The sequence below is a fragment of the Bufo bufo genome, chromosome 5 (assembly GCF_905171765.1).
Source record: "Bufo bufo chromosome 5, aBufBuf1.1, whole genome shotgun sequence".
NCBI lineage: Eukaryota > Metazoa > Chordata > Amphibia > Anura > Bufonidae > Bufo > Bufo bufo.
Window position 1 is genome coordinate 187,625,110 of NC_053393.1, and position 15,327 is coordinate 187,640,436.

Sequence of the window (15,327 nt, forward strand, 5' to 3'; positions counted from 1 at the left end):
AATGTGTGTGACTTATTAGAAAGGGGTGTGGTGTAATGGGAAAGGGGCACTGTCTAAGATGATGCACACATTGGCCTCTTTCACACAAGCATGGCGGATTGGCTCCGGATGCGTTCAAGGTGCGTTCAGTGAAACTCGCACCATTTTGCAAGCAAATTCAGTCAGTTTTGTCTGCTATTGCGTTCAGGTTTTTCCGCGCGGGTGCAATGAGTTTTGATGTGTTTTTCACGCGCGTGATAAAAGACTGAAGGTTTACAAACAACATCTCTTAGCAACCATCAGTGAAAAACGCATTGCATCCGCACTTGCTTGTGGATTCAATGTGTTTTTTACTGAAGCCCCATTCACTTCTATGGGGAAAGAAAGAGATCAAAAAAAGGAGTAAAAAATGGAGAAGGAAGAGGGGCAGGAACAAGGAAAGGAGGGGGAGGGAAATGGAAGGGAAAGTGAAGGGGTAGAACGAAGGATATGACGAAAGGGACAGGGTGCCAAAGAACACCACTCTAGAAGTTTCGGGACAAGATAGAGAAATAGGCAGCACCCACTGAAGAAAAAGCAAGCAAGACCCACCACAAAGTGTGCGGTTGCGTGAATTATTGTGGAGGAAAAAAGAAGAACGTGGGGCACCAAAAATGGCGCAGCAACTCAAAAATATCATCAGCAAGGTGATCTATATAATGTCCCAGTAGAATGTATTTTTAAATATTATCCCAGAAAGGGTTGAAGAAAACAATTTGAGGGACCAAACCAGTATTTAACAAGGTGGCCGGTCGAGTACATACACTGAAGTGTCCGTTTAAAGTGAAGTTCAAATATACACAGTTGTATCATTCAAGAGAAATTAAAAATGAGATACACTTCACCAGGGAGGGGGGCGCAAGATAAACTCAAGACACTTGCTGCCTTACCCTCCCTCGCTGAGGTCGCATGTTAAATGGTCCGCACCCCGTCCTTACAAAAATGATGAACCGGAGGACTTCCAGAGATAACTTCAAGAAGGATGCTTTAATAATGGTAAAAAGCTTGACGCATTTCGGGGTATTTAAAATAATAAACCCCTTCTTCAGGAACAAACTGGCATACATATATCATAAAAACTCACATTTTCATAGTGTCACTCGTTGGCCGACTTGGTATCTAGCGTTTCCTCGTGGTGGAGCACAACTTCCAGTCATGTGACATCACACGCTGGAATTGCGTTCCACCGCTGGAACGCATGTACACATAATTAAATAAACACATAATTAAATAAACATAAAATCAATAGGTCAAACAAGATGGCAAATGTCCAACTTAGGCTACTTTCACACTAGCGTTCGGAGCGGATCCGTCTGATGTTTCATCAGACAGATCCGCTCCGATAATGCAGACGTTCGCATCCGTTCAGAACGGATGCGTCTGCATTAAAACTTAGAAAATTTTCTAAGTGTGAAAGTTGTCTGAGCGGATCTGTTCAGACTTTACATTGTAAGTCAATGGGGAACGGATCCGCTTGAAGATTGAGCCATATGGTGTCATCTTCAAGGGGATCCGTCCCCATTGACTTCCATTGTAAGTCTGGACGGATCCGCTCGCCTCCGCACGGCCAGGCGGATACCCGAACGCTGCAAGCAGCGTTCAGGTGTCCGCTCACTGAGCGGAGCGGAGGCTGAGCGCTGGCAGGCGGATGCATTCTCAGTGGATCCGCCTCCATTGAGAATGCATCAGGGCCAGACGGATGCGTTCGGGGCCGCTCGTGAGCCCCTTCAAACGGAGCTCACAAGCGGAGCCCCGAACGCTAGTGTGAAAGTAGCCTTAAATGTAATAAATAATATTCTCATGATACATTCTGAATTAAAAAAGGGGAAGTATTAATACATCAGAAGAGGAAAGGACGGGGAGGAGTAAAAACATGCTAGCCCAGATTTAATGAATCTACAGATTTGCATTCCAACGTGGAACGCATCGGGATGGGAAACTTGCGTCTCAACGTTGAACGCATTAGAATACATAGTCTAGAAGAGTGGAAAAAAAGAAGAAGAAAAATTAAAATAAAGGGGGTATATACAGTGGATATAAAAAGTCTACACACCCCTGTTAGGCTACTTTCACACTAGCGTTCGGAGCGGATCCGTCTGATGTTTCATCAGACGGATCCGCTCCGATAATGCAGGCGTTCGCATCCGTTCAGAACGGATGCGTCTGTATTAAAACTTAGAAAATTTTCTAAGTGTGAAAGTTGTCTGAGCGGATCCGTTCAGACTTTACATTGAAAGTCAATGGGGAACGGATCCGCTTGAAGATTGAGCCATATGGTGTCATCTTCAAGCGGATCCGTCCCCATTGACTTACATTGTAAGTCTGGACGGATCCGCTCGCCTCCGCACGGCCAGGCGGACACCCGAACGCTGCAAGCAGCGTTCAGGTGTCCGCTCACTGAGCGGAGCGGAGGCTGAACGCTGGCAGGCGGATGCATTCTCAGTGGATCCGCCTCCACTGAGAATGCATTGGGGCCAGACGGATGCGTTCGGGGCCGCTCGTGAGCCCCTTCAAACGGAGCGCACGAGCGGACACCCGAACGCTAGTGTGAAAGTAGCCTTAAAATGTCAGGTTTCTGTGCTGTAAAAAAAAATGAGACAAAGATAAATAATTTCAGAACTTTTTCCACCTTTAATGTGACCTATAAACTGTACAACTCAATTGAAAAACAAACTGAAATCTTTTAGGTAGAGGGAAGATTTTATTACAGCACTCAGTCTTTTTGGGTATGAGTCTATCAGCATGGCACATTTTTTACTTGGCAAGATTTGCCCACTCTTCTGTGCAAAAACACTCCAAATCTGTCAGATTGTGAGGGCATCTCCTGTGAACAGCCCTCTTCAGATCACCCCACAGATTTTCAATCAGATTCAGGTCTGGGCTCTGGCTGTGCCATTCCAAAACTGTAATCTTCTTCTGGTGAAGCCATTCCTTTGTTGTTTTGGATGTTTGCTTTGGGTCGTTGTCATGCTGACAGATGAAGTTCCTCTTTATGTTCAGCTTTCTAGCAGAAGCCTGAAGGTTTTGTGCCAATATTGACTGGTATTTCGAACTGTTCATAATTCTCTCTAGCTTAACTAAGGCCCCAGTTCCAGCTGAAGAAAAACAGCCCCAAAGCATGATGCCGCCACCACCATGCTTCACTGTGGGTATGGTGTTCTTTTGGTGATGTGCAGTGTTGTTTTTGCGCCAAACATATCTTTTGGAATTATGGCCAAAAAGTTCAACCTTGGTTTTATCAGACCATAACACTTTTTCCCACATGCTTTTGGGAGACTTCAGATGTGTTTTTGCAAAATGTAGCCTGGCTTGGATGTTTTTCTTCGTAAGAAAAGGCTTTCGTCTTGCCACTCTACCTCATAGCCCAGACATATGAAGAATACGAGAGATTGTTGTCACATGTACCACACAGCCAGTACTTTCCAGATATTCCTGCAGCTCTTTTAATGTTGCTGTAGGCCTCTTTGTAGCCTCCCAGACTAGTTTTTTTTTCTCGTCTTTTCATCAATTTTGGAGGGACGTCCAGTTCTTGGTAATGTCACTGTTGTGCCATATTTTCTCCACTTGATGATGACTGTCTTCACTGTGTTCCATGGTATATCTAATGCCTTGGAAATTCTTTTGTACCCTTCTCCTGATTGATACCTTTTTTTTTTTTAAACAATTGTTTTATTTGTTTCACCACATAAGAAAGAAACAGTACAAGACTTTGAATACAGGTTCAATGTAAAGGTGATACATCATTTTATCTTTTTTATAAACAATAATGAAAAATATCCCACCCCCCCCCCCTCCCACCCAACTAGGTCACTTCAGCAAAAACTGCCTCTAGATTTCCTAATCTGTCTTTTCTAACATCTCATGTCATCTGTCCTTTTAGTTTTCTACCTGATTTACTCCCCTCATCTCACATTTGATGGTTAGATGGCTAATTTCCCTAGGGTGCCCTTGAGGGCTTCTAAACTATACCACTCTGTATATTTGAATGACTGCATAATGTTTTTAACTTCCTCCTGTGTAAAGTTGTTGGTAATAAACAATTTCCACCTTTTAAAAAACCCTTTGTTTTTTTTTTCCTTATTTGACTCGGTGTCCAGTTTATCTAGAAACATAACAATGAGATCCCTCTGATTTCTTGGAAGCTCTCTGTGGACCATGGCTTTTGCTGTGGGATGCGACTGAGAAAATTTCAGGAAAGACCAACTAGAGCAGCTGAACTTTATTTGGGGTTAATCAGAGGCACTTTAGATGATGGCAGGTGTATGCTGACTCCTATTTAACATGATTTTGAACGTGATTGCTTAATTCTGAACACCGCTACATCCCCAGTTATAAGAGGGTGTGCACACTTATTAAACAGTATTATTATTATATTTTTTTTTTCTTCCCTCCACCTAAAAGATTTCAGTTTGTTTTTCAATTGAGTGGTACAGTTTATAGGTCACATTAAAGGTGGAAAAAGTTCTGAAATGATTTATCTTGGTCTCATTTTTTTACATCACAGAAACCTGACATTTTAACAGGGGTGTGTAGACTTTTTATATCCACTGTGTATATATATATATATATATATATATATATATATATATATATAAAAAACAATCAGTAATTTATCTAATTCAGAAAATAGAAATCTGTATATATATCTATCTATCTCGATCAGATATTAAAAACAATATGATAAAATAAATATGATAATTAGATTTTTACATACATAAAATGCATAGATCCAAAACATATTGGTAGAAAATATATATAAACCTATAAATCATACATACAGGTGCATTGATAAAAAATATAGATTATACATGCAAATTGTATCTACAAAGCCAAAACAATAGAAACATATGTATTGTAGCAGTACCCACTGAAATGCTAATTCAAGTAATATCCAGATGCTAAATGAAGTAATATCCCATAACTATTATCGCGTCAGTACCTCAATGAAAGACAATTAAATCCGAGTTCGGGAAAACAACATTGCTTACCGGTAATTGTTTTTCTCGATACCCATGACGGCACCCCATGCGACCAGGGACCTCCCATCCGGGACAGGAAACCTGAGAAGATAAAAGGTTCACACCCCCACCAAGCACCAGTGATAGTAATAAACAGTACTCCGGAGGTGAATACACGTAAGAAAAATAGAGAGAGAGAGAGATCCAATACGGTACATTATATCTCTTCAATACTTAAGAGAGAAAACTCTCAGAAACCAATAAGGAAGTAGCGGGCTACCCCGCATATAACCTAATAAAGGACAACTAAAGGCTTTTTATTTTTTTATTTATTTATTTATTTTTTTAAATATACTTCTATTATAGGGAAGGGAAAATTTCGGGGGTGCCGTCATGGGTATCGAGAAAAACAATTACCGGTAAGCAATGTTGTTTTCCCCTCACCCATGACGGCACCCCATGCGAGATAGACTATTAATGAGAAATTAGGGGGGGACAACCGCCTGAAGCACCTTCCTACCAAAGGCGGAATCCGCGTGAAGTTGGAGCCTGTAATGTTTTAAAAAAGGTATGTTGAGAGCTCCAAGTTGCTGCTCTACAAATTTGGGCCAGGGAGGCATCCGCCTTCTCGGCCCAGGACGTAGCTACCGCTCGAGTGGAGTGGGCTCCAAACCCTGAAGGGGGCGAGAGACCCTGCGCTAAATAGGCTTCGGAAATGGCCCTTTTAACCCATCTACCAATAACCGCCGTGGACACTTTCCGCCCCTTATTTCTACCCCAAAACTGAATAAGGAGGTTTTCATCCAACCTCCAGGCCGAGGTAGACTCTAAATAAGCAAGTAGACATCTTTTGACGTCCAGGCAATGATACTCCCTTTCTAAACTATTAGAGGGATTAGGGCAAAAAGATGGAAGGACAACATCCTGACTTCTATGGAAGTCCGAAACCACCTTTGGCTGGAAGGACGGGAGAGGCCTAATGATAACTTTGTCATCCAAGACCTGGGTATAAGGAGGAAAAGCCGAGAAAGCCTGAATCTCTGAGATCCTCCTAGCTGAAGTAATGGCCAGTAAAAAGGACATCTTAAAAGAGAGCATATCTATTGGCAAATCTGACAGGGGCTCAAAAGGTTTCTGTGACAGGGCCGTCAAGACCGTGTTTAGGTCCCAAGGAGGGGACAAGGGTCTTATCGAAGGGCGGATCCTGGAGGCTGCCAACAGAAACCTTTTAACCCAAGGATGCAGGGCCAGCTGGGAATCGAAGAAGTAACTCAAGGCTGCCACATGTACTCTTAGGGTGGAAGCCCTAAGCCCCTTATCCAAGCCAGCTTGTAAAAAATCTAGAACCCTAGAGACATCTGGAGGAGAAAAGGGGTCAGGATTGATCCCTAAAAAGGAGGAAAAGACTTCCCAGATCTTATTATATTTTCTGGCCGTGGTGTCTTTCCTACTTCCCAAAATGGTGGAAACTACAGATTGGGACAGACCCCGACCTAACCAAATCTCCCTCTCAGCCTCCATGCTGCCAGATGCAGAATTCCTGGACTGGGATGCAGGATCGGGCCTTGATATAATAGATCCTCCCGAGGGGGGAGAATCCAAGGGGGGGTTATTGCTAGGTCTAGGAGGCAGGAGTACCAGGACCTTTTCGGCCACACTGGGGCCACTAGGGTAATCGTTGCTTTCTCCCTCTGGACTTTTTTCAGGACCTGCGGGATTAGGGAAAACAGAGGGAAGGCATAACCCTCCTCCTGAGTCCAGTCCTGTGCTAATCCGTCTAAAGCTGTTGGATCGTCCAGACGATTTATGGAGAAGAACCTTTCCACTTTCCTGTTCTTTCTGGAGGCAAATAGGTCGATCGTAGGGAGGCCGAACTTCTGTGTTAACTGGGAGAAGACTTCTGAGTTTAGGCACCAGTCCCCCTGCTTTAGCTGGGTGCGACTCAGAAAATCGGCTACTATGTTTTCTTTCCCTTTTATGTGGACTGCCGACAGAGATAGATGTCTCTGCTCTGCCAGCTGAAAGATCTGGTGACAGAGTATTGCCAGAGAAGGTACTCTTGTTCCGCCTTGATGGTTGATGTATGCCACTGTAGTCAAGTTGTCTGAGTATAGAACTATGTTTCTGAAGGATATGTCTGGAGCTATTGCTTTTAAGGCCATCTCTACTGCTTTCAGTTCTTTGAGGTTCGAGGTGGCTTTCCTGGTGTTTAAATCCCACCTCCCTTGCCAAGCCTTGTTCTCCGAGTGGGCCCCCCAACCCCACGGGCAGGCGTCCGTTGTTATTACAATGGGATCCCGAAAGGCCCATGGTACTCCTGCTGAGAGATTTTCTGTCACAGTCCACCAAAGAAGAGACACTCTCGCCTCTGCGGATAAGTGGAAAAGCCGGTGCAACGACTGCTTGCAGCCGTCCCATTGGCGCAGGATGCATGACTGTAGCTTCCTTGTATGAGCCTGTGCATATAGGACCGCTGGAAAGGTTGCTGTCAGGTGGCCCAGCACTGCCATTGCCCTCCTGAACGAGCAGAGGTAGGATCTGAAAAGATCCAAAACATGCTCTCTGATGGAGAATATCTTGGCGGACGGGAGGAAGGACTTTTCTACTCGGGAGTCTAAAAGGATGCCTAAAAATACACAACTCTGGGATGGAGTTAGGCAAGACTTCTTCCAATTTATTTTCCAGCCCAGGCTCTTTAACATGGCGCAGGAAACCTCGATGTTTTGAATCAAGCCCTCTTTGGTCTGGGAAATAAACAGGAAGTCGTCCAAGTATGGCAGCAACGGAACCCCTGACAATCTTAGGAAGGAGGCTACTTCCGTAATCACCTTTGTGAAGATTCTGGGGGCTTGAGAAACCCCAAAGGGGAGGGCTCTGTATTGCAGGTGTAGACATTCCCCCTGAACCCAGACTGCTGTCCTCAAATATTTTTGGGAGGACACATGTATTGGCACGTGGTAGTACGCGTCCTCTAAGTCCAGAGTCGCCATCCAGCAATTCTTTGATAGTAGATCTAGGGCCGACCTTATGGTCTCCATGCAGAATTTTTTGTAGCTGAGGAATTTGTTTAATTTCTTCAGGTTCAGGATTACCGAAAGGATCCATTGGGTTTTTTTACTAAAAAAAGAGGAGAGTAAAAAACCCTGCCCCTCTCTGCCTGCGGAACCGGGACAACCACCCCTTTTCGCAGAAGTAGCAGGACCTCTGACTCTAAGGCCTGTCTCTTGACTAGATCCTTGGGGTAATCTGTTAGCCTGAACGAGTCCCGGGGACGGGTCAGAAGCTCCAGCCGGAACCCCTCTCCAATCCCCCCCAGGATCCAGCCGTTCTTGGTTATGTTTTTCCAGGCTGGGAGAAAGAGAGATAACCTTCCCCGTACCTGGGATTCGGCGTCATTGCTTATCTTTGGGCCTTTGATCTTGGGGTTTAAAGAGGAAACCTCCGGATTTCTTAGGAAATCTATCCTTTTCCCTTTTATCATACTGCCTACCCCTTTGCCTTTTGCCTTGGTATCTACGAAAAAAGGGGGGGCGTTGAGGAGCTGGAAAACCCTTCTTCCTATCCGAGGCCTTTTCAAGTATATCATCAAGGGAAGACCCAAAGAGCCTGTCACCCTCACAGGGGATAGCGCATAACCTAGCCTTAGAACCCTGATCCGCCTTCCAGGACCTCAGCCAGATAGCTCTTCTAGCTGCATTGGATAAGGCGGATGATCTGGCTGAGAACCTAACTATATCTGTGGAGGCATCGGCTAAAAAATCAACAGCCTTAAAAAAGGTGGGAAGAGAGGCCAAAACTTCTTCTCTTGGTTTCTTCTCACTGAGATGCTGTTCCAGCTGTTCCAGCCAGATATGTAGTGACCTAGAGACCCATGACGCTGCAACCGCCGGCCTCAAGCAGGTAGAGGATGATTCCCAGGCCTTCTTCAAATAAAAATCCGCTTTTTTATCCAGAGGATCAGATAGGTTACCCAGGTCATCGAACGGAAGAGCAGACTTCTTGGCAATCTTTGCCACCCGAGCATCAACAATAGGGGCCTTATCCCAACAGGCTGCTACCTTTTCATCAAAGGGATATTTCCTTTTGACAGAGCTTGGAATAAAAAACTTCCTATCAGGATTCTTCCATTCCTTTTTTAATTAATGCCTGCACATTCTCATGAATGGAAAAAACTCTCTGCTTTCTGGGACCTAACCCCTGAAAGGCAACGTCTGCTGTTGATTTAGGCTGTTTCACCTCTTCTAATTGCATCGTCGCTCTGACCGCTTTAAGGAGGTTTTGGGTATCTTCAGGCGAGAAAAGGGATCCCCCTGTTTCTTCTTCTGCTGACGAAGTATTATCATCGGAGAGTAACTGGCCTGCTTCTCTTTCCTCCGCGTCCGAAAGGTCTATATCCGAATCCCTCATATCCGGAGATCTTCCCGGAGACTGCGGGCGATTCGTAGTTAAGGATTTTAGGGATGCTTTCACTTCAGATCTTATTAAAGATCGCATATTCCTGGAAGGGCTCCGTGACTCCTCTGCCACCAACTTATCAATACATGGGGAGCATAACGGCTTAGAATAGGAGGAAGCTAGGGGGACCTTACATCATGCACACTTCTTATGCTTCGTCTTTGAGGCCGCTTTTTTGGGGGGCTTTGCCACCTACACAAATCAAGCAGATAACACCCCATTAATAAAAAAGGATATATCTCACCACCTTCTTTAGCCCCCACTCCTCAGGACTGGTACCGGACTCGCGGGCCTTGAGGGTTCCAGGGGTTCGGCGCGTCCGTCTGCAGGCTCTGACATCTTGCTGACCGCAAAGAGCCTCTTCAGCACCACACTGTGTGCCACATCAGCCGGCTGGGTTCCCCCCCTCTGCCCCATTAATATTTTAAAAGACGCGCCAGGGCACACATCGGCGCTCAACCCAACTTCCGGGTCAAGCCCCGCCCCCCCCCGCGTCGGGGCGTGCGCATGCGCAGACGCCCCTTCCGACGCCGACAGGAAGACGGGCAACCCGGGAGCAAGGAGGGAAGCCGCCTGAACACGGCCATAGCGGCTCCCTCAGGCCAGCGCCGGAATGTGGGGGAAGAGGCCCAGACTGTAGGCAGCAGCCCCGGAGAGCCTGACGCCACCTGGGGGAGGCCACAAACCGGATAAAAACCTGGGCCTCCCCCCGGCTGTAGGTGAGAACCAACGTGAAATCCAACGTGAGCTTCCCAGAGACTTCCCATCCGGAGGACAGGAAACCTGAACTGGTGCTTGGTGGGGGTGTGAACCTTTTATCTTCTCAGGTTTCCTGTCCCGGATGGGAGGTCCCTGGTCGCATGGGGTGCCGTCATGGGTGAGGGGAAATGTTTTTTTACAGTACAAATTCATTTATTAAGTTATTACGCGAAGTCTCGCGAGACTTCACGAAGCAATAACTTCGGCTCATCGGAGCCAATACATTCTAATACTGTATAGTATATAGTACAGTATTGGACAGCATTTAAACAAAGTTTTATGCGAATCGACTTCGGATGTTTCATACCAAGTCGATTCGCTCATTCCTAGTTATGACAATTATTTATTATATTTTCCAACATCATTTAGTTAGGTTAACCACCTACTATTTACTTTGCCCAAAATCCAATTATTTAATTGTCCTACTTTCATTGAGTATCAAATTTTTTTTTTTTATGGAGTTAGATATAAATAATAGTGTAGGTGTCCGTGCTGGTCTCAATGAACGACTGATCTTCACCTGCTTTTTGTAAAGTTTTTTCATACCTCTTAATATTTTAAAAAATTTATGACAGACCGGGAATCTCTGCCCTTCGTACCCACCTCTATATTTCCTGAGTAGATAGAAAATGGTTTCAAACTGGTCATAAGTACACAATATATTAGAAGGGTCTGAGATATATCATGCCCCACCCAGTTATAATATCTTAAATTATCTCAATAATTTTTTATTTCTCTGATCAGATGATAACGTCTATCTTATCTATGTATCCCCTGACCAGAAAAGCTACAACCTAGAAGCAATTATGTCCTGTTAATACTCTGTTGTTTTACAGTAAAGTAGGGCTTATTTAATCTGGGTAAGTGTGGGGATGACATACATAATGAAGTGGCTCCAATTGGAACACATATTGAAAGTGACCCTATGTAGCTGCTTTATATGATACTTTTTAGTCTGTCCAAATTTAATACACCAGATTAAATTATCCCCCACCACTCCATTTAAGACCCCTGTGCCAAAAGAGCGTCTTAATAAAATAACTACATGAGGGTAATTTGGTGCCAAACCTTGATGCACCTTACCCATTTCTCAATCACTAGGGGAGAACCTGGAGCGCTTAAACATCGCCAATCCGGAAATGACGTCTGCGGTACAGCAGACCGGAAGCGAGGCCTGCGTTACAGGTAACCGGAAGTAGCGGAGCGTGCGTTCCACCTACCTGATACGCGGCTCCCGACAGTGAAAGGCGCGCTTGCACTTTCATTTAAAACTGGACTAACACAGGGATGCCCCACTGCCCCATCAAGCTTGGCAGGCGGCAGTCCAAACCTCAGGGGGACACCTCACCTGTAAGTTATTCTGAACTTGGTACATAAAGAGTGAGATAACCGCATAGGTAAATACCAATAGTGGGTTCATTTATGACTTTCTTTTCCTCAGGTGACATCTCCTTTTCATCAGGAGAACAAGCGTGAGTCCTCTCTGCCTCCTACATGGCCTGCCCCATGGCATCTACCAGGACACAGTAATTATATCTAATATTATCTGTTTTGTCATCCTGTTATTTGATTCATGATGTTATCTATTACAATCACTATCTTTTAACTGACCCCCTGATGAACCATAGTGGGGAAACGCGTCGGGGTAGAAACGGACATCAATTGTGTAAAAAATTCCAAATGTACAGGGTTGTACAGGGCTAGACAGGGGAGGTACGGGGACAGGGTGATCCCACCATCAGGGTTCATCCCTGGGCAGAGGATTATCCCCAGAGGATTATCCCCAATACCCATATTAAGGTGCCCAACCCTCTACCCACTCCCCAACCTCTATTGAATGTCATTTATGCCCCTGGAATTTATACGTATCTTATTTATTTAGTTTATTCACTTTTTTCACCAATTCACGGTGGTAGCTGGGCAACATCTTGTCCTGTTATTATTTTGGATACCCGGTTATCAGAGGGTGTATATTTATTTCTGCTTTTTAAAGTAAACCTAATAAAAGCGACATTTTAAAAGGGTCCAATTTCCAGGCTAATATCTACTTTCATTGAGGTAGTGACATGATAGAAGTTATGGGATATTACTTCATTTTTCCACTCTTCTAGACTAAATTTCAGCTTCCTGCTAATATTAGTATCCGTCTTACGCTCGATTTCTCGAGCGTTCATTTTCCCCCTACCTTCCCCTTTTTTGATTCAGAATGTATCACGAGAATATTATTTATTACTTTTAAGTTGGACATTTGCCATCTTGGTCGAACTATTGATTTTATGTTTATTTAATTATGTGGATACTTTGTACATGCGTTCCAGCGGTGGATGTGTGATGTCACATGACCGGAAGTTGCGCTCCACCACGAGGAAACGCTAGATACCAAGACGGCCAACGAGTGACACTATTAAAATGTGAGTTTTTATGATATATGTATGCCAGTTTGCTCCTGAAGAAGGGATTTATTATTTTAAATACCCCGAAATGCATCAAGCTTTTTACCATTATTAAAGCATCCTTCTTGAAGTTATCTCTGGAAGTCCTCCGGTTAATCATTTTTGTAAGGACGGGGTGCGGACCATTTAACAGGCGACCTCATCGAGGGAGGGTAAGGCAGCAAGTGTCTTGAGTTTATCTTGCGACCCCCTCCCTGGTGAAGTGAGTGTATCTCATTTTTCTTTCTCTTGAATGATACAACTGTGCATGTTTGAACCTCACTGTAAACGGACACTTCAGTGTATGTACTCGACTGGCCACCTTCTTCAATACTGGTTTGGTCCCTCAGACTGTTTTACCACCCCTTCCTAGGATAATATTTGTAAATACATTCTATTTGACATTACATAGATCACCTTGCTGATGATCTTTTTGAGTTGCTACGCCTTTTTGGCGCCCCACGTTCTTCTTTTTCCTCCTCACTTCTACGGGGCCAGGGCTGCGTGAAAAATGCAGAATATAGAACATGCTGCGTTTTTCATGCAACGCAAGAAAAGATGCGTAAAAAAAAACGCTTATGTACACAAACCCATTGAAATGAATGGGTCAGGATTCAGTGCGGGTGCTATGCGTAACTGCGTTCATGTTACCCATCGCACCCAGGCGGAAAACTTGCTCGTGTGAAAGGGGCCTTAAAGTAATCTAATGCAGGTCTGGACAGCCGTAAGTTTGCACCATCTACAGGATTAGCAAATCAGTCTTTACACCTACAAATTCAATGATGTCACCTCCGGGCTCATGTTAATCTAGTGAAGAGCTACTTTACATGAAACCTTAAGAGGTTGTGATCATTTATACCTGCAGGACACTTTTAAAAAAAAAAAAAGGTTTTTATTATTATTTTTAATGTAATACCAAATCCGTAAGGGATTTGTAAACCTCAGTAAGGGGCAACTGGCTTTTTTGCATTACTTTAGATCAGGGATGCCCAACCTGCGGCCCTCCAGCTGTTGCAAAACGACAACTTTGTACAACAGCTGGAGGGCCGTAGGTTGGGCATCCCTGCTTTAGATCAACACGGTAGGCTTATAGGTTGGACTTGATGGACCCATGTCCAGCATCCCTAACTATTTAATGGGCAACATATGCAACTGTATAAGATAGGGCTATTTTCCCAATGTGCACGCCAAATATACAGAAAAAAACATGTAAACAGAGCCTGATCTTGTGATATCTCTATGATACATTTAAGATTACACTGGCTTTGATATTGCTCTGCTCTCGAACACAATTACACTGTTTGGCACTGCAGGAGTCTAACACTCTACAAATCCCTTTCATGCTGGACATCAATGACGATATTTTCCCATATATCTATGGCACATCCAAAGATCAGTCCGAATGGATATCATTACATTCAAAAGAAGTGAACACTCCCCAGAGAACAAACAAACAGTTAAAACTGCATGGCTTTGGGAAAACCTTGATGATATGGTGGGCCACATTTAGAGGCCCTTTAGTTTGACTTTCAAATGGATAGCACTTTGAACAGACTATTAGGCTTTAGAAAGGTTACATGTTTACAGCATATGCTTTCTTCATTTACTGACCTTTAAATGCTAAGCGGATATAATCATTTAATAAAGGTTAAGAATACTTACAGTTAACATTTTCTTGGGTTTTGCATGCCTCCATGGGAGGATCCAAGTCAAAAGTAAAACATCCAAGATAGCAGTTCTTGGCCATGTGGCTCACGTGCTCATAGAAGTGGTAATCTCTCAAAAGGGTTTTAATTGCAGGTTTTCCTGTTAGAAGTATTCCTGACTCTTCATCGTGTATGTTTGGGCCCTGGAGAGAGGGAAAAAATATTAAAAACACAACATAAAAACATTAAAGAGCCAATTTTAGAGTTTTTCTTACTGAAAGCTTCACCCACTTGGGGACAACTGAAACAAGCAGTTCATACTAAACAGCCAAAAATTTTACAGGATGTGGATGCTTACAGGATTCAAGCGTTTCCAAGCTTGAATATCTCCACTACATCAGGAGTTATAACCGTTAGAAATCGGGTTGACAGCGAATGCAGCTGGAAGTGAAAGTAAAAGCAGGTTTCACTGCTTTTACTCCGAACCCAAATTCAAACAGCTGTATCTCCCGATGTAGTGGAGAGAGATCATTCTGGTCTTGGTAGCCCATATCTCTAACTACTACCGATGGTGAGCAGCTTAAGCAGACCCACCCCTCATCCTGCCTGTCTGAGCTCTGCTCCAGCTTAAGTCCTTTTCTCAAAGCCCAAGCAGCGCACGGGCAAAACTATTAGAGGGTTAATAAATGATTGGACTATTCGGTGATAAATAATAGATTAGTTTGAAAACACATGAAAGAACAGCTGTGCTTTGTCTGATCACTCATGTCATCAGAACATTCTGGCCGAGGCATGTAAAGCTATGAGCACAACTGTATACCGCAGCTCTGGTCACATGTGACCATCAAGCACCTGCATCTCCTAGGAGTGCACTGCCACAAGCTCGTTAACCCTTTCCTCCCCAGTTGAGGAAGCTATGCTCTCCTGTATTTATCCCCTTCATAGAAAATAGTTCCTCCAACACAACTCCAGCGATTCTACTAATAAATAGCACTATGGTATGCAATGTCCCCAATTTCTTTATCCAAAGTCTAGAGAAAGCTATAGCTATATAACTGG

The 15,327-nt window shown here is 44.1% G+C and overlaps 1 protein-coding gene across 1 annotated transcript in view; it reads right to left on the reverse strand.

Annotated features, from left to right (window-relative positions):
- Positions 1 to 15,327, reverse strand: part of RTTN (rotatin) — a 228,839-nt gene that overhangs the window by 48,500 nt on the left and 165,012 nt on the right. The window contains exon 34 of the mRNA XM_040432294.1: positions 14,285 to 14,471. Within this exon, the coding sequence (XP_040288228.1) occupies positions 14,285 to 14,471 (187 nt within the window). The remainder of the gene's footprint in view (positions 1 to 14,284; positions 14,472 to 15,327) is intronic.